Source organism: Pistacia vera, unplaced genomic scaffold (assembly GCF_008641045.1).
Source record: "Pistacia vera cultivar Batoury unplaced genomic scaffold, PisVer_v2 Contig512, whole genome shotgun sequence".
Classification (NCBI taxonomy): Eukaryota; Viridiplantae; Streptophyta; class Magnoliopsida; order Sapindales; family Anacardiaceae; genus Pistacia; species Pistacia vera.
In genome coordinates, this window is record NW_022196349.1 from 211732 (window position 1) to 232922 (window position 21191).

A 21191-nucleotide genomic window follows, 5' to 3' on the forward strand; every position below is an offset into this window, starting at 1 on the left:
TTGAGGGATATTTATGTTAAAAAATAATATGAATTGATTTATTTTTGGCAAGAGGAAATTATTAAAAGAGTGAAAAATGTTTAGAATGTGAATGGTAGGAGTAAAGAGTGAAAGTTAAAAAATTGAAGAAGTAATTGATTGAAATAAAGCTGTAAATGGGAGTAAATTATAATAAAAATAAAAGGAGTATAATTGAAGAATTGGAGAATTACTAAAAAAGAAAAAAGATGACTAAAAACTCAAGTCATACTTTTAACTTTTGAAAAATAATCAAATTGAAGTAATAATGAGACTCCACCAAAAAAGTAGAAAAATTTGAGGCCCATTGGGCCTTGTAGGACACGGGCCAGCGGGTCCAAATCTGAGATTGCTGTTTAAAAGACTATATAATAAATTAACATATTTAATATGTTTGAAGATATTATATTCACTCTGGGAATTTCAAAATTAGAATTTTTTTAATTAAAAGTTGTTTGTTTCTAAAATACAGATATATGCATTGATTATAGAGTAAAAAAACTGACGTTACATTTTATAGACCATATGAGATTGCCAAATGGCAATTTTTTTTTTTGTTTTTTTCGTCTCGATTCCCCCCACAACTCTTTTATAACCTACTCTTTTGCTCACCAAATTCAAAATCAGTCACTGCAATTACAGGGATAACAATGGCGAGCCAGCAGCCTCCTCAGTTTCAAACTACTGTAACAAAGAAGCTTACGGTAGTAATGGTAATTATATAAACTCAAGAAAATTTTTATTATTTTTTATTTCCCATGTTTGGTTTAATTAATCAAATACCATTCATTTGATATGTGTATATATATATAGCGGATAATGAATGTATTGAACAAGGAAAGGGAGGAAGGCAAGACTTCAAACAAAGGAACAGTGTAAGTACTGTATATATTTTAGGCCAATTCCTATAAATATTAATGATATATATTTTTAAAGTATTTATTAGTTTTATGTGGTGATTAAATGAAGGGTGGCATCGCAATATGAGACGAAGGGGGAGAAGGGAGTTCCAGTTCCAGCTCGAATGATCGTGACCAAGAATATCAAAATCTTCAGCAGACTCTGAAGGATCTAAATGTGAAATAATGAGGCTTAATTTTCTGAAAAAAAGCCCTTGCTTTTAATATAAAATAAATTACTTTGTGTTTCAATGCTGGTTCTAAATGGCAGGTGCTTGCTCTAGCATATATATCACCGCCATGGTTATCATGTATTACTGTTTTCCGTTTGAATAAACAGAGTTTATGAATCTAATTAATGTTGTATTTGATTTCTGATTTTGCTTATAGGTTTAGTTAATATATATATATATGATTTACTGAAAAACATATAATTTTTTTTTTTTTTTTTAGATTTGTTTGGTACCACTTATTAGAATGAATCTTACAAAAGAAGAGTTTAAGAAAATTATTTTTTATGAAAAAATTGTAATTAATCAAGAAAAAGTAAAATAAATTTTGAGTAAATTTATAATATGATCAAACATTTTGTTGTTTGTATATTCTATAAAGAAAATATAATATATTTATCATATTATGTTTAGAAAAATTATTATATGAAAATTCAGTTGTCATATATTCTTTAAAGAAGATTTTGTTGTATCAAATATTTTTGTCGTAATATGTTTAGAAATATTTATCATAATAATTGAATGTTCTATTGATGTTTTTTGTTTAAAGAATAAATTTTTTTTTTCATAATAATTATCTTTGTTGTATTATGTTAAAAAATATTTATCATAATAATTGAACATTTTGTTGTCATATATTATATAAAGAAGATTTTGTCAAAATAAATGTTTTTATTTCATAAAGGATTTTTTTCATAACTAATATTTTTGTCGTGTTATATCAAGAAACAATTATCATAACGATCGAACCTCTGTTGTAGTACATTCTATAAATATATATATATTTTTTATAATGAATACTTTTGTCATATTATGTCGAGAAAAAATATTATAATAGTAAAACATTCTGTCTCTGTATATTCTATAAGTAAGATTCTATCATAACGGATATTTTTGTCGTACATAATAATGAAACTTTGTTCATACTTCAACAAAGTTATCGTCTTCATTATTATGTAACGACAAATTAAATTGTCGTACTCTGTCGGAATCATAAATCATAATCATGATATTCATTATAAATCATAATAATAATAATATTCATTATCGTAAATGAATCGATTAATAATTTTTTTTTGCACACAATATTGTTTTATTGTGATTTAATTTCTATAACCACTTTATTCCAAGAAATAGCATATATAAGATTTAATTAAAACTTTTACAAATAAATTAAAGAGAGAATAAGTATATAGATGGTATGATATTCAAAATTAGATAAGTTTTAATTACCTGTTCAAAATGCGTTACATTTTGAGGGTTGCCAAATGGCAATTATTTTTTGTCTCGACTCCTTCCATGACACTTTATATATCTAATAACACACCCCTTCATTGATAATCAGTCACTGCAATTAGAGAGATAACAATGGCGAGCCAGCAGCCTTCTCAGGTTCAAACTACTGAAACAAAGAATCTTACAGTAGCACAAATCAATGTAGCAAGGGTAATTAATTTTTTTTTTTTTTTTTTTTAATTTCCCATGTTTTTTTAATTAATTAAATACCATTCATTTGATAATATATATAATGTTTTAGCGGATTAAGCAGGCACTAGGAGCAATGCAAGCATTAGAACAAAGGAACACCATTAAATTAATGGGTGTAAGTATTTTCAGGCCATGACAAATACTAATATCGTTGTTTAATATGTTATTTATACATATAATTGTTATTTATATATATTTTTTTTTCTGAGAGATTGATATAATTAAATTATATTTCAGGTTGAAATTGCAATATCAGATGAAGCGGGAAAGGGGAGTTCATCATCAACCTCGAAACCTGATGAAGGATATGAAAATGTTGAGAAGAACTTGAAGGAACTGAATTTGAAGTGATCGATGGAGGCTTAACATGCAGCAGAAAGCTCTGGTTTTTATATAAATTACTTTATATTTAAGTGCAGTTTGTAAATGGTAGGTGCTCCACCATATATAGCACCACCATAGTTATCATGTATTATCATTTCCCATTTCAATAAACAGAGTTTATAATTACAAGTAAATGTTGCATCTGATTTTTAAATAAAACCCAAAATAATTTGTTTAAAATCTTATAAGCACCTTTAAAATCAACCAAACAACCTAAAATTTTAAATAAAATCTTTTGACCTATAAATATTAAATAAACCCAACTAAAGACATTATACATGATAATGTTGTATATACAGAGATATTAAAAAGATGAAATTAAATGCTAAAAACAGCAATTCTTTTCAATAAATTAATTGAATTAGCCATGGCCAATATGCAGGTGTATCTAATAGAAAGACGTAATAAGGATGTATGGTTATGGAGTTACATTTTCATGAGAGAATCAAAGCAGTTTGCATGAAGCTAATAGCTTTTACTGATTGGTACTGCCAGCCACTGCACAAATCCACTCACCTTTTCTGAAAAATTCTCAAAGAAACGCTCCCATTATTGGCTGTTACTGACTCGCCAAGCGACGGTTATACATTCAACACTTTATCCTTCTGCCATCTGTATCTATTTCCTTGTCTTCTCCCACCATGGCTGCCACGTTTTTGCATCATCACACCTCATCTCCCTCACCATGCATGCATCCTCTTCTTCTCTTTTATTTTTATATAAACAAAACAACCCTAAACAATAATAAACAAGCCATTGAATCTTTTTTTTTTTTTTTTGTTTTTTTTTTTTTTGTTTTTGGTTTGAAAGGAGAATGAATATGGAAAAAGAAAAGCCTTCATCTTCTGAAAAAAAACTAGAGAGGAAATCATCCCTGGAAACTGAACCCAAGACATTGTTTGAGAAGGAGCTGGACTCAGCAAGGGTCTGCATAATTATATATATTAATTAATTTTTAATATTATTGTTTCTTTGTTTTTGTATTTTTTATTAAAATTTATGTTTGACTAATACAGGAAGCAGCCCTGAAAGTGATCAATAGTAACACGCCAGAGGAGGCATTGAAGATATTTCTGGAGGTATCAACTCATCATCTTAATTTTGTTAATTAAATGAAGATTAATTAATGATATAAAATTTGATGTTTCAGGGTCTGCATCCCATTCAAGGTGCAGTGAAGGCAACTTGGGAGTTCAAGGCAGCTGATTATGAGGAAGATTGAAGGACTGACTTCATTTGAGAACTCCAGTGATCTGCATGTTGAAGCACAAAGACTTTTTTCAAGCCAGCGTTGTTGTTCCTTCTTGTTTTGATTAAGCTGTTTCTTATGTATGAAATATGGTGATATATATGTCACCTTTAATAAATTGTAGCTTCGTTGAACTATTAATTATGTCCCTTCGTGTCTCAATTAAGTTTATATCTTCATATCACTGTTTAAAATTTTGGTGCCTAAAATAGAAACAATTAAATGTCACATTGATCCGATTATCAAATTCATATGAATATGCATCTACACTTAAACCTTTCTATAATCACAATGGTGGGATTAAACTAATTTATTATCATAAGGAGGTTATAACTTAATAGAGATGTAGTTATAAAAATTAATGTTTTAATTTCTTATTTTATAATTCACGTTTTAATAGTATGTATTAGGATTTCAATTAATTGTTTTAGTAGTCATTGCTGCAATTAGGCAAGAATAGAAATGAAATAATTATGAGGATAATAGTACAAAAATACAAAAAGTTTCATGCTAAGAAGCTTTAAACATTTTTTAGAAGCTATAAATGTTCTGGCTTCAACAAGAATGTGTCTTTATTAGCGAGTTATTATGTACTCACAAGTTAAAAGATATAGTAACAACTTTAAAACATAAATTATTGTCCCAAAGAACTTTAGATAAATGTTTTATTTCATCTTAAACCTTTAATGTAACATAGTATATATATTTTTACAATATACATATAATAATTACTATATGAAGGCAACTTTCTTAAGACGAGAATTAGAAAAAAATATAACTTATTACAATGTGGAGTTTATTCTTATTTATAATCATCCCAAGTGAGAACTATAATTTTTTATGACAATATAGAAGTTATTCCTACATAAAGTATCATTATAAAGAAGTTTTACTGTACATATAAGTAAAATAAAATACAGATAAACTAATATATATATATATATATATTGAAAAGAAATATTTTCAAATTATAATATATAGGTTTCAAATTTATATCTTTTAACTTTTGTATCCTAAGTCTTTATTCATCTAGTAATTTTCAATATACAATATAATTTCTATATAATGATACTCTATACAATAGAATTCATCTAATTATTATTTTTCTAGGTTTCGTCTCAAGGAACTTGCCTCCAAATAGTAATAATTATATATAAATTGCAAAAAATTTATGTCATATTATATTAAAGGTTTAAGATGAAATAAAATACTCATCTAAATTTGTTTGCGACAATGATTCTTACTTTAGAATTATTACCACATTTTTGAATTTGTCGGTACGTAATAACTCGTTAGCATGTATATCTTCTTGTTGAAGCTAAAATATTTCTAGGTTTTCAAGCATGTTTAGAGCTTCTTGGCATGAAACTACGTTTGAATCTCTTATCAATGTCTATACCTTGACATGCTCCATTAATTAATTATTAATGAGTGCATATTTTACCTCTATACCACTTGCACTAAGAATAACTAAGTTAAAACAATAATTTTTGTAACTACACCTCTATTAGGTTATAACCTCTTTATAGTCAGGGGCGGATCCAGAAATTTCTATTAGGGTGGGCCAAATAAAAACTAATTGTATATAACATTTGTATTCTATTTTTCCAGTCAATATTGTCACAAAAAAAAAAATTACATTTACTATTGTCCTCGGCGGAGCTTCATATTGAGGAATCGTTGCATGACCATCTCTTTATCAACACTGTCAAATATATCTTTCTCAATATATGAAATTAGGCTATCATTCAAGAATTGAACTCCCATCCGATTGCGTAAATGAGTCTTCACAATTTTCATAGCAGAAAATGCCCTTTCTACACTTACAGTTGCAACTGGTAAGGTTAAAGCCAATGTGGTGAGCAAATATACCAATGAGTAAATAAGATGCTTCTTCTTTTCAACCATTTTTTGAGCAAGACTGGTAATATCATTTAGTTCTGAAAAATCAATATTTGAGCGCATATCATCAATGTAATTATCAAGTTGAAGTTCAAGTGCCATAAGATCAGTAGAAGAAAATTCAAGTGGATAAAATTGAGCAAAACAAACTAATTTTCCCTTATCAAATGCTTGAAAACAATCACTTTGATTTAGGGAGGCCATGCAAATAAGTAATTTTGTATTACCTTCATTAAAACGACTGTCAAGCTCTGATAGTTGCAAATCTATTATGGCATAGAACAACTCAACACGATAATGAAATAAATTTGTCATCTCTTGAACATTACGCCGCGATCTCCCTCGTGCAACAAATTTCTCTTGCATATTTGGCATATCTATATTATGAGCAATGCAAAAATGAGAAACTTCATCAAGTAGATTATCCCATCCGTTATTTCTTATCAACAATAATCTTCTTTTTGACAAGTGAACCAAAGACATAGCATTTATAATATCTTGATCCTTCCTTTGCAATGCTTGTGAAAGTTCAAATGTGATTCCCAAAATGTTTTTCATCATGTGCAGGTTAAAAGCAAAATCAAAAGAAGTCATATAATCCACCAAATCACTTGCTTCAACTCGATTATCAGAATTTTCAATAAGATCCTCAAGCACTTCAATAACAGATGAAAACAAATTAATCAAGCTCAATAAAGTCCCATAATGTGAACCCCACTGTGTTTCCCCTGGCCGCTTAAGACTAATATCTTGATTAAGACATTACCCTGTTGAAAGCTCACCACTTTCAATAGCTTTTTTCACCTTCAAAGCTTGTTTCTCATTAAGAAAATCCCTACGTCTAGGTGACCATCCAACAATATTTATCACACAAGAAACTTTCAAAAAAAGTCTCTCAATATTTGTATCCTTTTTTGCCACAGCTACAAGTGCTAGTTGAAGTTGGTGAGCAAAACAATGAATATAGAAGGCATATTCATTATCTGTCAATATAAGTATCTTTAACCTATTAAACTGACCTCCCATATTACTCGCACCATCATAACCTTGTCCACGTAATCTTGATATGCTCAAATTGTATTTAGAGAACAATGTTTCGATTCCTATCATTAGTGACAAAGCAGTCGTATCTGTGACATGCATAATGATCAATAGACACTCAACAACACATCTCCTTTTATTTACATAACGTAAGATAATTGTCATCTGCTTTTTGTTGGATCCATCACGAGCTTCATCAACTAGTATAGAAAAAAAAACATCTCCAAGATCACTAATTAGTTTATTGATGGTTTCAACTGCAAATGCATTGATTATGTCTTTTTGGATACTAGGAGCAATCAATTTATCATGTCCAGGAGCATTCTCCAATCCTACTAATCTATATTCTTCATTTTGTTCAGCTGTATAGTGTAAAAGTTCAAGAAAGTTTCCCTGATTCATTGAATTAACAGACTCATCATGGCCACGAAAAAGCAATCCTTGTCGAAGAAGAAACCGACTAGCAGAAATTGATCCTTTCAACCGAATACGATAATCTTCTCACTGTTGGTCAGATTTTTTATTAATAATTGTACTTACATGCTGCTTTTGATTCATCAAAGCTTGACAATTTTTCACAGCTTGGTTATGATAGCTGTTAGGACCTCCAATATGATATTAAAATTTTTCAAGTCTCTTCCAATTTCGAAACCCATCAAGAACAAAAGAATCACCGCCACTTTGCTCACCTTTATCTGGTTTGAAAAGATAATAACATAAACAATATGCAACATCATTCTTAACACTATATTCCAACCAGTAAGAATATTTGTCAAACCAAGAACATTGGAAACTCCGTTCATGATCACCAGAATTTGATTTGGGAAACTTATGGTTGCGCGTAAAACTATAGTTAATTCCCACTGTTTCCATTGTTACTTTTTCAAACCATTAATTTCAATATCACACAGTCACAACGGAATTAATGTGAGTATTCATATAAAGATGCATTGAGATTCTGCAATGGATGCATCATCTAGAAGATGGAAATGAAACTGTGGGAGGATTTGGTGGTGAATCAGTGGATGGTTGATGTGAGATCCGAGTTAAAGAAAGCTATAGAAACCACTGCCAAACAAGTAATTCTCCTCATCTCCTACAGACGGCGGTTACGCCAAAGACAAAGCGTTGTTGCCAAATGTGCAAAATCTTAATGCCAGACCACCATGGTTGCCACGTTCTTGCTTCTTGTTTTGGCACACAACATCACCTTACCACTGCTTTTTCACTCGATTTCGCTATATAAACACCCCCTTCACTGCACATTTCTCCGTCACAAACAATCTCAAACTTCTGTGAGTGTTTACCTAGAGAGTTAGCATCATGGAAAGACAGCCCTCGATGAAGCTCGAGCTCAAGTCCTCTCTTGAGGCCGAGCCTCAAACTTTGTCGAATAAGGAATACCAACTCGCCTTGGTATCTTAACACATTCTTTTCTTTTCCTTTCAGCATTATATGTATGGTTATTTTTAATTTCTAAATTTATGTTGTTTAATTACTTGCAGGCAGCTCTGAGAGCTTATGTGAACGGAAATATTGAGGAGGAGACCGACGCCCTAGTAAGTGTTTGCCAAGTATTCATTTGGCATGCAATTAATTGGGACTGGGTGAAGGATAAAGGAGGAAATTATGCAGAAAATATCATGTTCATGCATGTTTAATCCAAAAGTCCGATCTTAAACACAAAATAATATATAAATAATTAATGCTTTTATCAGTTTATTTCAGATGTATATTGATCATGTTTTCTTGCTTCCTGCCTACCTTTGATTTTCAATAAATAGGATATAAATATAAAACTTAAGGTTCTAGCTCGCCTGGTTACTTGGTGATGGTGTGCAGGATATTCTTTTTATAATAAATTCTTTTACCATTTAAGCAAAAACTTGCATGTATATTATTATGACACTAGAATAATATCAATTTCTTCCTTAAACTTTTGTCTTGTTCCAAAGTTAATAAATTAATAAATTATTTCTGACTTTAAACTTTTTCTGTACTGATGATCAGATTGAGCAGGTTGAAGCTATGAAGGCGGCGGAGGGAAAACCTCCACTCCCAAAAGCCACCAAGGATGGCGCTGGCCCTAGCACCAACACCAGCACTGAAACTAGCAGCAGCTCCAGCAGCACCACCGGCAGTGGCAGTGGTACCGGAACTGCAGGCAGTGGGAGTGACATGAAGCTTCCAGCCCTAGCTTGAACTTAAAAGAGGAGAGAAGGCTTGTTTGTTATCAGCTGCACGCATTGCCTCTAGCTAGTCTACTATATATATAGGGGTGTGTGTGTGTGTGTGGTCTATGTTATGTTTATCTTTAAGTGTTTTGTGTTAAGTGTTGTGGTGGTGGTCAGTTTATGTTATGTTATGTTTGTGTTTATGTTTATGGAGTTGTTTCAATGGGGGTTGGTCCTTTTTCTTGTAGTGGTTGTGGTTGTATGTATGTGACATCGATCCAATTGTCAAATCCATATGAACATGTACGTATATAAGCCAAATGAAATGCAATTCAACTATATTTTAAGTGTTTGAAATTATATCTCAAAAAACAGAATAATTTTTTTAGTAAGGACCTTCTTACATGAATTTTGTGACGATTATACGTAAACATCATTAGATTCTTCGTCATTGAACCGAAATGATATTTTATAGATAAATCAAATGGTATTTAAATATGGTTTGTAATGATGAATCCAATAATGTTTAAGCATAGTCCTCACAAAATTTACGTAAGAATATCCATACTAGAAAATTATTATCGAAAAGCAATATTGTCGCATTATACATTTTCAAAGTCTATATCTTAAGTTTTGTATCCTAAATCTTTATTCATATAGTGATATTCAATATAATTCAACATAACATTTTGTTTCGATATTATTGATCATGATATTGATTGAAGATAATTATAATTAGTGTGAAACGTCTGTAAGAAAAAATTTATAATATCGATAAACATTTTGTTGTCATATATTTTATAAAGAAAATATAATATCATTATTGTATTATGTTTAGAAAAATTATCCTACAAACATTTTGTTTTTGTATAGTCTTTAAAAAAGATCTAGTTATATTGAATATATTTCTATTCTATTATGTTTAAAAATATTTATCATAATAATTGAATATTCACTTGTCATATATTCTATAAAGAAGATTTTGTCATAATAAATATTTTTGTCGTATTATTTAAAAAAGAAATTATTTTTCATAGTAATTAAACATTAAACATTTTGTTGTCGTATATTTTATAAAGAAGATTTTGTCATAATAAATATCTTTGTCGTATTATATTAGAAATATTTATCATAGAAATTGAACATTCTAAATTCTATAAATAAGTTTTTATCATAATAAATATTTTTATCGTATTATGTTCAAAAAATTTATTGTAATGATTGAACCTTCGGTTGACGTATTTTGTAAAGACAATTTTTTCATAACAAATATTTTTGTTGTATCATGTCAAGAAAAAGTTATCATAATGATCAAACCTTCTGTTGTTGTATACTATAAAGAAAGTTTTTTGATAATAAATATTTTTGTCGTATTATGTTAGAAAAAAATCCTAATGATTAAACATTTTGTTATCGTATATTCTATAAATAAGATTTTGTTATGACGTATATTTTTGTCGTACAGAATAAAGAACCTTTGGTCTTTTCTCAACAAAATTATTGTTTTCATTATTATACGAAACAACGCACTCAATCGGATTATCGTAATAATGATATTCATTATTCTATATGAATTGAGTAATAATTTTTTGAGTAATAATTTTTTTTTCATATATGTAGTATTCTTTTATTGTGATTTAAAGTCTATAATCACTTACAATGACAAGATTATTCCAGTAAGTAGCATATATAAGATTTGACATAATCATCATTCGCAGAATTAAACTTACTTTTTAGATTCTCCTTATATTTTCTCATATAATTATAAGTTCATAATCTACCATCAACTATGTTTGATTGATATATGTGTTCTAAATTCATTTATTAATATCATTCATCCTTAGAATGCCAACAATATTACTATAGTTTTATTAGAAATATTAATGTTAATTGCCACTGTTTCCATTGTTTTCAAAGCATTAATTTCAATATCAATGTGAGTATTCATGTAGATATGCATTGAGATTCTGCAATGGATGCATAATCTACTAGATGAAAATGAAACTGCAGGTGGTGAATCAATGGACTGATGATGTGAGATCTCAAGAGTTAAAGAAAACTATGGAATCCACTCCAAAAAATGAAACTCTCCTCATCTACGGACGACGGTTACACCAAAGACAGGGCTTTGCTGCCAAATGTGCAAAATCATAATGCCAGACCACCATGGCTGCCACGTCCTTGCATCTTGTTTTGGCACACAACCTCACCTTACCACTGCTAAATCACTCAATTTCACTATATAAACGCCGCTTCACTTCACATTTCTCCATCTCAAACTCCGTTAGCTAGCTTCTGTGAGTGTTTAGATCAGAGTTCTAAAATAATGGAGAGGCAACCCTCGATGAAGCTTGACCACAAGTCCTCTCTTGAGGCCGAGCCTCAAACTTTGTCGATTAAGGAATACCAACTAGCCTTGGTATCTTAACACATCTTTTCTTTTCCTTTCAGCATTATTCATCTCGTTATTTTAATTTGCCCATCAATGATATTCTCGATTTTGGGTTGCTTAATTACTTGCAGGCTGCTTTGAGAGCTTACATGAATGGAAATATTGAGGAGGAGACCGATGCTTTCGTAAGTGTTTGGCAATTAATAGGTGAAGGATATATAAAGGAGGAAATTATGCAGAAAGTACTCTTAAACACAAAATAATATATCAATAATTATTCTCTTAATGCATTGAACAGTTCTATTTCAGATGGATCTTGATCATGTTTTCTTGTTTCCTGCATGCCTACCTCTTTGATTTTCAATGAATAGCATATAAATATAAACTTAAGATTCCATGTTTATTCTTCTACCATTAAAGCAAAAACTTGCATGTATAATATTATGACATTATAGTAAAATTAATTTCTTCCTTAATGTTTTGTCTTGTTCCAAAGTTTCAATAAATTAATTAACTATTTCTGACATAAAATTTTTGCCGTACTAATGATCAGATTGAGCAGGTGGAAGCTATGAAGGCGGCGGAGGGAAAACCTCCACTCCCAAAAGCCAAGGACGGTGCTGGCCCTAGCACTATTACTGCCACTGAAACTAGGACCAGCATCAACTCTGAAACTGGCACCAGCACTGGCAGTGGCACTGGACCTTGCAGTGGCTGTGAGAGTGGCAATGACATGAAGCTTCCAGCCCTAACTTAAACTTAGAGATCAGGAGGCAGAGGCTTGTTATCAGCTAATTGCATGCCTCGGGCTGGTCTATATATATATATATATACAGAAGTGTCTATGTGTTAAGTGTTGTCGTAGTCAGCCAGATTTATGTTATGTTTATGTGGAGTTGTTGTTTCAATGGGCTGGTCCTCGTTCCTGTTCTTGTTCTTGTAATTTAAACTAAAATACCCGATATTCTATATATATATTTGTTAAAATACAATTTGATGAAGAAATTAATAGTTGTAAACATAATATGTATGCTACATATTTTGTTTTTTTTAATGATTAGGGTGTCCGGATCAACTTACGCATACCTCAATTAATTCCCTAGGATCCCTCTAAGGGTCATCCTATTAACATCTGAGAAGAGACTCAAACTCAAGACTTCTTGAATAATACATCAAAGAGTCCTTATCGAAACACTCGACTACTCAGAGGTTGTTATATGTTATATTTTTCAATGTAGCCTGTAAAAATTATTGCTTTTCTTTATTTCTTTCTCTCCAACTCCTTGCTCCAACTCAAATCCAGTCCTCACTCCTCAGTATCCAAATGGAGCAAGATTAAAATTCAAGATATCATCATAAAGTTAAACTAGTTACTATCTTTTCAATAGATTAATATGGAAATATAAATAAATAATTAAAAGGTATTATAAGAGCTTTTATAAAGAATATTTTTCAAGTAATGCCCTCTTTTTTATCTTACTATATTCAAACAAATAAATAAACATGAAACTAGATTCGATTGTTTGAAAGCACAATTTATTGTGCTTCTGGACGTATTATAATATAGCCACTGATTTTAAAGGAAAAAAAGAAAAGAACATAACACCTAAAGTTTCAGGAGATGGTCATTAATTATCAGAGGGAGCTACTACCAGCGCTCTGTTTCATTGGGCCCTCGGCCCATTTCTGAAAAATTGTAAATAGTTTTGCCATGAAATTTGAAAATTCTTCAGCCATCAACACTCAACAGTTCTAGTGCGCATTTTTTTTTAATTTTTTTAATAACCGAGATATTCAGACACAATTGTTAGCCGAGTCTACCTTTGGTATAACTAATCTAATAGTTAAAAGATTTATCATCTGATCACAAAGATAAAGATTATTAGTATACATTAGAATCATCGGAATTTAAGATTTAATACTAAAAATAAGTTGTTAGATTTTTTAATTAGAGACCAAGTGCTGAAATTAAGTTGGATCATCAAACTTTTTATGGTGGCAATCACAAGACAAGGATGCTATGTTTTGTGTTTCTATAGCCATCAGGAAATATAATTTGAAATAAGCTTCGCCAAATTGAATAAATATTTGTGACATTACACTGTCCAGGTCCCTATTGAAATTGGACCATGACATCATCATTATCATCGTCATATTCATTAAGAGTAAACAATCTTTTTTCACCAAAATAATGATTTAATGAAACTTTTTCACTTACAGACTTTTAAAATATCATTTTACTACTCAAATTTACATTGCGTTTTTTTATTTTGACATCATTATGACCCCATACCATCACCATTCTCTTCTCCGATCATCACTCACAAAAACCCATCAAACCATACTCTCTCAGACCCCTCAAATCGTCGGTAATCGAGTAATTAGGGTTTGCGTAGCCGCCCCTTTCAACTCAAATTTTGATCAATCCTAAACACCGAAATCCAATCTTCCACTATCAAAAGACTCATTAGCCTCCCCTCTTCAAAAGCTCCAATAGTCTGGATTGCGTTTACTCTTTATTTACCGTCAGAATATAAATTTAGATAATAAAGTGATAATTTAAATGCCTACGGGTAGAAATTGTCTTTAAGCCATCATTTGGATGGAAAAAAGTGGTTTACTCTGATCATTAAGGCACCTAATATTGTCTTTTTCAGCAAATTTCACCGGGAAAATCACACATCAGAGTTGAGTAGGAAATCCAAATATCATCTAATAATGTTACACATAGCTTGGAATTTCCCATCCGTGTGATGCACTTACCCACATCACAATCATGTCATATTCAACTTCAACACGCTACTTCTAAGATCATGATCTCAATTTGTTCACGTCCACTGGTTCAGATCAGTTCATTACACGACGAAATTATGTGGTTACCAATTTAAATATACGTGGCAGGTCTCTTTCTGCAAGTTTCAGATGCAAAAACCGACAGATTTAGAGCACAATTATCTTGTTTGGTCACTGAGAAAATCATTCCCAGAACCACATGATTTATTTAACCACAAGAATATTGTCTTGGTCTTTGTTCATATTCACATTTCAATCATCTAACATGGCTTTCCCATTAATAACAACAGTATTCAAAATTACACAAAAAGAGAACATAAAAGAAGTGAAATTAGAGACAGCACAAATTTTTACAAATCCTGCGCAGCACAAGGCCTAAACTTCTTCAGCTTTAGACCCATTGGCCAGAGCTTTTTTCTCTTGGCCCATCTCAACGCTCCCATTTGCCGCCTCAGGTTTCTTTTGCTCATCCTTATTCTTGTGGTAGATGAAATACAAGATCAGCTGCATTGTCCCTAGCGCACACCCAAATCCATTCGGCACCTGCAACATCAAATTAAGCACCAAAATTAAGAACACAAATCCTCTTTCTCTTGTTTCGTTCATGAATTAATTAAAGTATAAGCCAGGATACTTACAGCCACAAAAGGGTCTTTACCAAGTAGTCCATAAATGAAAAATGAAGTGCCACAGAAGAACACAAACAGTGACAAGAAGAATGGCATAAACTCCACGCTCTTAGTCTTAATCACCATTCTCTGCAAATATTTTATCAATCAAGAATCTACTTGTAAAATTTACAAATGGGGACTGTAATTATTTAGTAAATTAATCTTACCATGACGGAGAGAGGTGAGGCATACATGATAACTGAGAAAATTGTGGCAGCGAACCCACAGAAGTTTTTCCTACCGTTGCCATGGAGGGCTAAAAGGGACACTAAAGCTACAGTTGCAAATACTGAAAGAATAGTTACAAAGAGGCCAAAAATTTTGGCCTTCTCCTTCTTTGGTGCAAAGATTAGGAAAATTAACACATAAACCAACTCTATTGCGGCTCCTGCACCATTGATTGTTGAAACCAGAAGGTTGTCTTCAGATATAAAAGGAAGACCATACCTGATCAAAATTTCAAGTAAGTGAAATAAATGTTACATTGACTACAGAAAAATGAACAGGAAGATGTTGTTGGTAAGTAATACATCATCAATAATCAAAGATCAGCAACAAATCAAGAACAGTCGCATGCATAACATTATAAGCAACATCAAGAAGATATCTGATTCTACTCTTAACTTTACAGGAATACCCTCATGAAATGATCAAAAGACAACTTGAGTAAGGTTAAAAAAACATTGAAGGGGTAACCGTGTAAAGTTGAGAGGAAAAAAGAAAAAGCAGTTGAAGAAGAAACGAGAAACCCACCAAGCAGAAAGGAGGCAGTTGAGCATAGTCATGACGTAGGGGATTCCAGAGAACTGCTCTGTGGATTTGCTTCTTATGATCCTCTTGAATGTGATCCTGTTTCAGATTTACACTTCTTTGAAATAACATTCAACATACAAAATTGTACCAGAAAGAAGGTTAAATTAAGCAACTTTTCTTGTTCTTGAATCTTGATAATGGTTACCCTTTTGGAGAAAATATCAAAGAAGCATTGCAAAGAAAGGCAACAAATTGATTTCAACAACACAAATAAATTTTCATCAAGAAGAACTCATTTCCAGTTTCAACTCATTTAACTTTGTAATTAAACACCAAAAACCAGACAAAAAATCAGTCTTTGATTGTGTGTGTATGTGAGATTAAGTTTTAGTTCTTACGTTGGAGCCAGGAAGAGAAACAAAGCAGCGGCATTTCCTGAAAGAAACAGAGAGAAAACAATAAATTAATCACAAAATTAACCCCATAAACAAAATTCATAAAAAAGTTGGAAACTCACCAAAAATACCGAATATGAAATGAGCAATATGCATTGTAATCTTCTTCTTCTTCTTAAAACCTTACAACCCAGATAAGGAAAGTCTTTTGCAGAGGCAAATTAATGTGAAAAAACAAACACAAGTTTCTTTGCAATTGGAAATGACCAGTGACTCAGTGAGGAACAAACTGGAAGCAAGCGGCTTATATAGAAAAAAAAAAATGGAGAGAGAAAGGTTTAACGTGAAGTAACTAACTGCTAAACAGTAAAATTGTTGTTTTATTAAGGAAGGAGGGAAAAATTTTATATTCATAATATAAATATTTTATCACTACCCACAAACACAAGACACTAATTTTTTTTTTAATTAAGAAAATAAAATTAAAAAAACCAATGAATATTTAGGTAATATTCAGTAAATAATAGTAAAAAAAAAAAAAATGTATATGATGGGATGATAATTAATGTTATCACAATTATTGTCTTAATTTAATAATTTTTTAAAAGGGTATATATATTTTTTTTAAATGTAAGTGGCCTATTCATTATCCAGTATCCACCGAAAAGTGAAAAGGCAAAAAGAAAAAAATGCCCAGTTCTGATAAACTGAAACTCTTGCAGACTGACATGAATGAGGATAAGAGATATGGATTGAGATGAGATTGAAACAAATAAGATAAAATAAAATAAAATCAACAAAAATATCTAAGAATATTTGGGTTTAAAATTCTTGATTTTATAATTTCTTTGATGTTTCCGTCCAAAGAAGTGCGATCGGTGAGGATGCCGGTAAGATTAAGGTGAACATTTCGAACACACTTTAATTTTTTTGTTGTGAGAAAACACTTTTAAACAAAATGTTTAAGTTAATATTAATTATTTATTTTAATTATAATGCTTGTTGTTTCTAACTATCTTTCAAGTGAAATGCTCCGTCACTGAATTACAGACTTGCTATCAGAAATTTTGTCGACTAAATTCTGAGAAGAAGCAGTTAATGTGCATGTGCTTTGTGAGATTAATTAATTCGCTTAATTAAAATTTTAATATAAAATCAGATTCATGTTTACTGAAAAATCAAATTTAAATAAAGGGAGAACAGTATTTCCCACCCAAAGTTTGGCCTAAATTCTTTTCCCACCCGAAAAGTTTCAAATACACTTTCCTACCCACCGTTAAGATCCGTTAATTAACACGGTGTAATCACTGTAAGGACGAAAATACCTTTTACTATCTGACTTTATAATCTTGAATGAGGTTGAATAACGTTTTCCCACCCAAAGTTTATTAAATATATTTTTCACCCCTAGTTTGGTTTATTTTACTTTTAGGGTTAATACATTTAAAAAAAAAAATTTGAAAAATAAACTCAGTTATTTAAAATAAACCATGGTTGTTGGCGGACTCGCACCAAGGGACTTCTTGTTTACACCATTGGATATATTATCGATCGATCTATCCCATGGCACCGACAGTGTGGCCAAACTTGTTGCCAATGACTGAACCCATATCTTGCAGACAGTGGTTGGTTGACGTACACACTGGCCAATTTTTATTCTTCACATATTTTAAAAAAAAAAGTTAAATAAAAAAAATTGAGATTGAAGATAAGGGTTTAAAAAACTAATTCTCAAGTTGGTGAAGGAAATTGTTATCTGTTTATAATTTAGGGGTGTAAGAAGTGTTAACCCTTTGCCAGTAAAACTAACGCCTGAATTTTAACGGTGGGTAGGAAGGTGTCTTTTTGAACTTTTCGGGTGGGAAATAATTTAGGCCAAAGCTTGGGTGGGGAAATTGTTGTTCTCCCTTTAAATAAAAATAATTAAATATATGCATTTATAATCAGATTCTCTTTAAAATATACTCTCTCTATCAGGACCATTTACTGTTACATATGCATTTTGAGATTAATTAATTTAATTAACTAAAGTTTTAATATAAAATGAAAAAACACATGCTTGAAGAAAACTCAAATATAATTAAATGTTACAGATTATATACTCATCAGGTTTTAGTGTAATCTCATTAATTAGCCACTTCTTTTATTTCATTTTTTTGTTATAACTATTGGAAGGGAACTCTCTTTTACGAATTTTAGTTATTTCATAGAGAAGATTTAAAAAAAGAAAAAAGAAAAAAGAAAAAAAAAAAGAATAATAACCGAATGAGTGTAATAATCCAAAGTACACAGATGAAAATTGCCAAATTAATAATTAAATTATTTCATTTTAATTCATTAGTCAGTTAAGAGGGATAATTAATTAACTTTTTTAAATATTGACAAATATGACAAAAATAAAGTAATGGGTTATAACAGTTTTAATTTCCTTTATTTATTTATTTACAAATCAACAAAATAAAAAAAAATAAAAAACTAATAATTCATAATTATTAACCATCACTAAGTGACTTGATGGTAAAAGAGCAAAATGGTCCAACATGAGTTTATGAGTTCGAGCTCTTCCAAACACTAATAAGGATGGTTATTGTCTTATCGAAGGATTTACTCGATCGTTTATTTTAAAGTTCAGAGAATTAATTGAGATGCGTGCAAATTAACTCGGATATCTCGATCAGATAAAAAAAAAATTCTTAATTATTTGATAAATTTAGCATCATGGAACCCTAATAATGTTGATGAAAGGTGGGTCTTCAATTAGAATTATTGAGCATTTTCTGAGAAAAAAATTCAAAGGGAAAATTCCCTTAAAATACATTGAAAAAAGGTTTTAATAATTATAAATTTCCAATACTTTGAAAAATAGCTAATTTTGTAGGTGGGAGAAAAGTCCAAATCTCTTCCTTAATGAGAGATTAAGGAGATTAATCATTACTGATTAATCAAGGTTTGACAGATATCTACAAATCACACCTACCCACATCAATTATTTATATTTATACATTTGAATTAAGCAACCTATTGATACGACAATTATTATATCATGAAATTGTATTAAGATCCACGCAATAAATTAAGGTGTTATGAACGTGACTATATACATATTAATTATAAATTATTACATTGTTTAATAAAATATCTTTTCAAATGTACAATTACCATGTTTTATATTTAAGCCCCGCTTAGGTTTTAAATAGACGAAATCAAGTTTGTAACTAAATATTGAGCAAGCGGACTTTTCCCATCCAAGGTTTGTCTTACTCACACTTTTTCCCCTAAAAAGTTTAGAAAACCACTTTCTCACCCAGTGTTGATATTCCCTTAATACCTAAAATATACTTTCACTTTCTTAGCTAACATTTGAAGAGTTACTAGGAGCTAGGGTAAGAGAGTTTTTGTAGAGTGGAGGCAAGTAGATCAAATAGTGGTGATTGATTGAATATTTGTCACAGAAATCAGTCGAAAATCAACTAAGAACAATAAACATTAGCTTCACGATAGTCGGCAATCGGCGATAAATCAGATGCCAAAGTGAGAGGGGTTTTATAGAAAGGAGAACAAATGTTCAAATGGTGGTGACGGAAATAATTTTCGCCGCTGAAATCGGCCAAAATCGGCTTTGGATAATAACAAAATATAAACATTAGGTGGGAAAGTGGTATTCTAAAACTTTTTGGGTGAGAAAGTGTCATTAAGACAAACCTTGGGTGGAGAAAAAGTAGTTCAATCTTAAATATTTTGGGCATTAATCATATAAATTAAAAATCCCACTTTTAGAAATAGGGTAATTTAATATTTGAATTACACAACACAATGTATAGATAATTTATTACTTTGATAAACTCTATTGGAAGAACTTGTACTAAGCAAACCCTGAATTAATTCTATTAAGAAGTTTGGTTAATTTAATTATCATAAATACATACATACCATAGTAAAACTAAAGATTATAACATCATTCCAAGTTCCAAAGAGTTATTTATCCAACTTCACCAACTAAATCTGACATAGAAATGAATTTGCAGATATGGTTGGCCTTGCTGCAAACACAGTCTCATCACATGCCATGAAAACAATTTTGAGCAATCAGCCGAACTGCTGAAAGGCTTCTCTCTGTTCAAAGTTTACTCCATTTAGATCAATCAAAGCCTCCTGACATGCTTTTCTGAGTTATGACCGAGGCAATTAAATAACTGATAGGATGTAAATGTTCCACATGTGAGTCGAATCCAATTCCATTGTATTGAAGTTAGCAGCTGATTCATCAGCCTGTTCAGCACGCTACATCAATTGCTATGTCTTGTTAGATCAAAGACAAAGACAGCTTATAAATGAATGTATTTAATTCTCTTTGTTACTGCTAATAAATGATCTTACTTATTAATTCCCTCAAAATCTTCCTGCATACAGAGTTTTCTAGAGAAATCCCTTCTCATCAAACTGTAATTGGTTTATGGTGTCACCCGGACGGCTGGACCTACAGCATCTTCTATTTAGTCCAAAATAGAAGGCGATTTTTAAAGATACGGTCACCTCAATTCCATTGCTATTAATGCAATTCCTTATCCTATATTCAGAATACAGTTTCTCTCCTGTGAACCGTGTCCGTGAGATTGTCTTTTCTGAAAGTTTCAACAGTTCAAATGGGGTTAACTTTACCCCTCTGTAACATATCAAGCTCTCTTACTTAATGAGTCAAAAACAACAAGAACACCACATTTTGCCAGAGGGCATTGGTAACAGAAGGGCAGAAATCAGATGACAGATATACATAAACTGTGGTCTTTAGGAACTTGTAGCAG

General features: G+C 30.9%; 2 protein-coding genes across 2 annotated transcripts; both read right to left on the bottom strand.

The window, feature by feature from the left end:
• Positions 1-5912: 5912 nt before the first annotated feature.
• On the bottom strand, positions 5913-7613 carry LOC116106332 (zinc finger MYM-type protein 1-like). The gene is made up of 2 exons (XM_031392693.1): positions 6953-7613; positions 5913-6826 (listed from the first exon to the last, which is right to left on the bottom strand). Exons 1-2 carry the CDS (start codon positions 7611-7613, stop codon positions 5913-5915), a joined length of 1575 nt encoding a protein of 524 aa, XP_031248553.1.
• A 7297-nt stretch (positions 7614-14910) lies between these two features.
• On the bottom strand, positions 14911-16651 carry LOC116106377 (bidirectional sugar transporter SWEET1). Its single transcript, XM_031392733.1, has 6 exons — positions 16512-16651; positions 16393-16429; positions 15995-16090; positions 15409-15688; positions 15209-15328; positions 14911-15113 (listed from the first exon to the last, which is right to left on the bottom strand). Exons 1-6 carry the CDS (start codon positions 16543-16545, stop codon positions 14946-14948), a joined length of 735 nt encoding a protein of 244 aa, XP_031248593.1. The 5' UTR covers positions 16546-16651; the 3' UTR covers positions 14911-14945.
• Positions 16652-21191: the final 4540 nt, after the last annotated feature.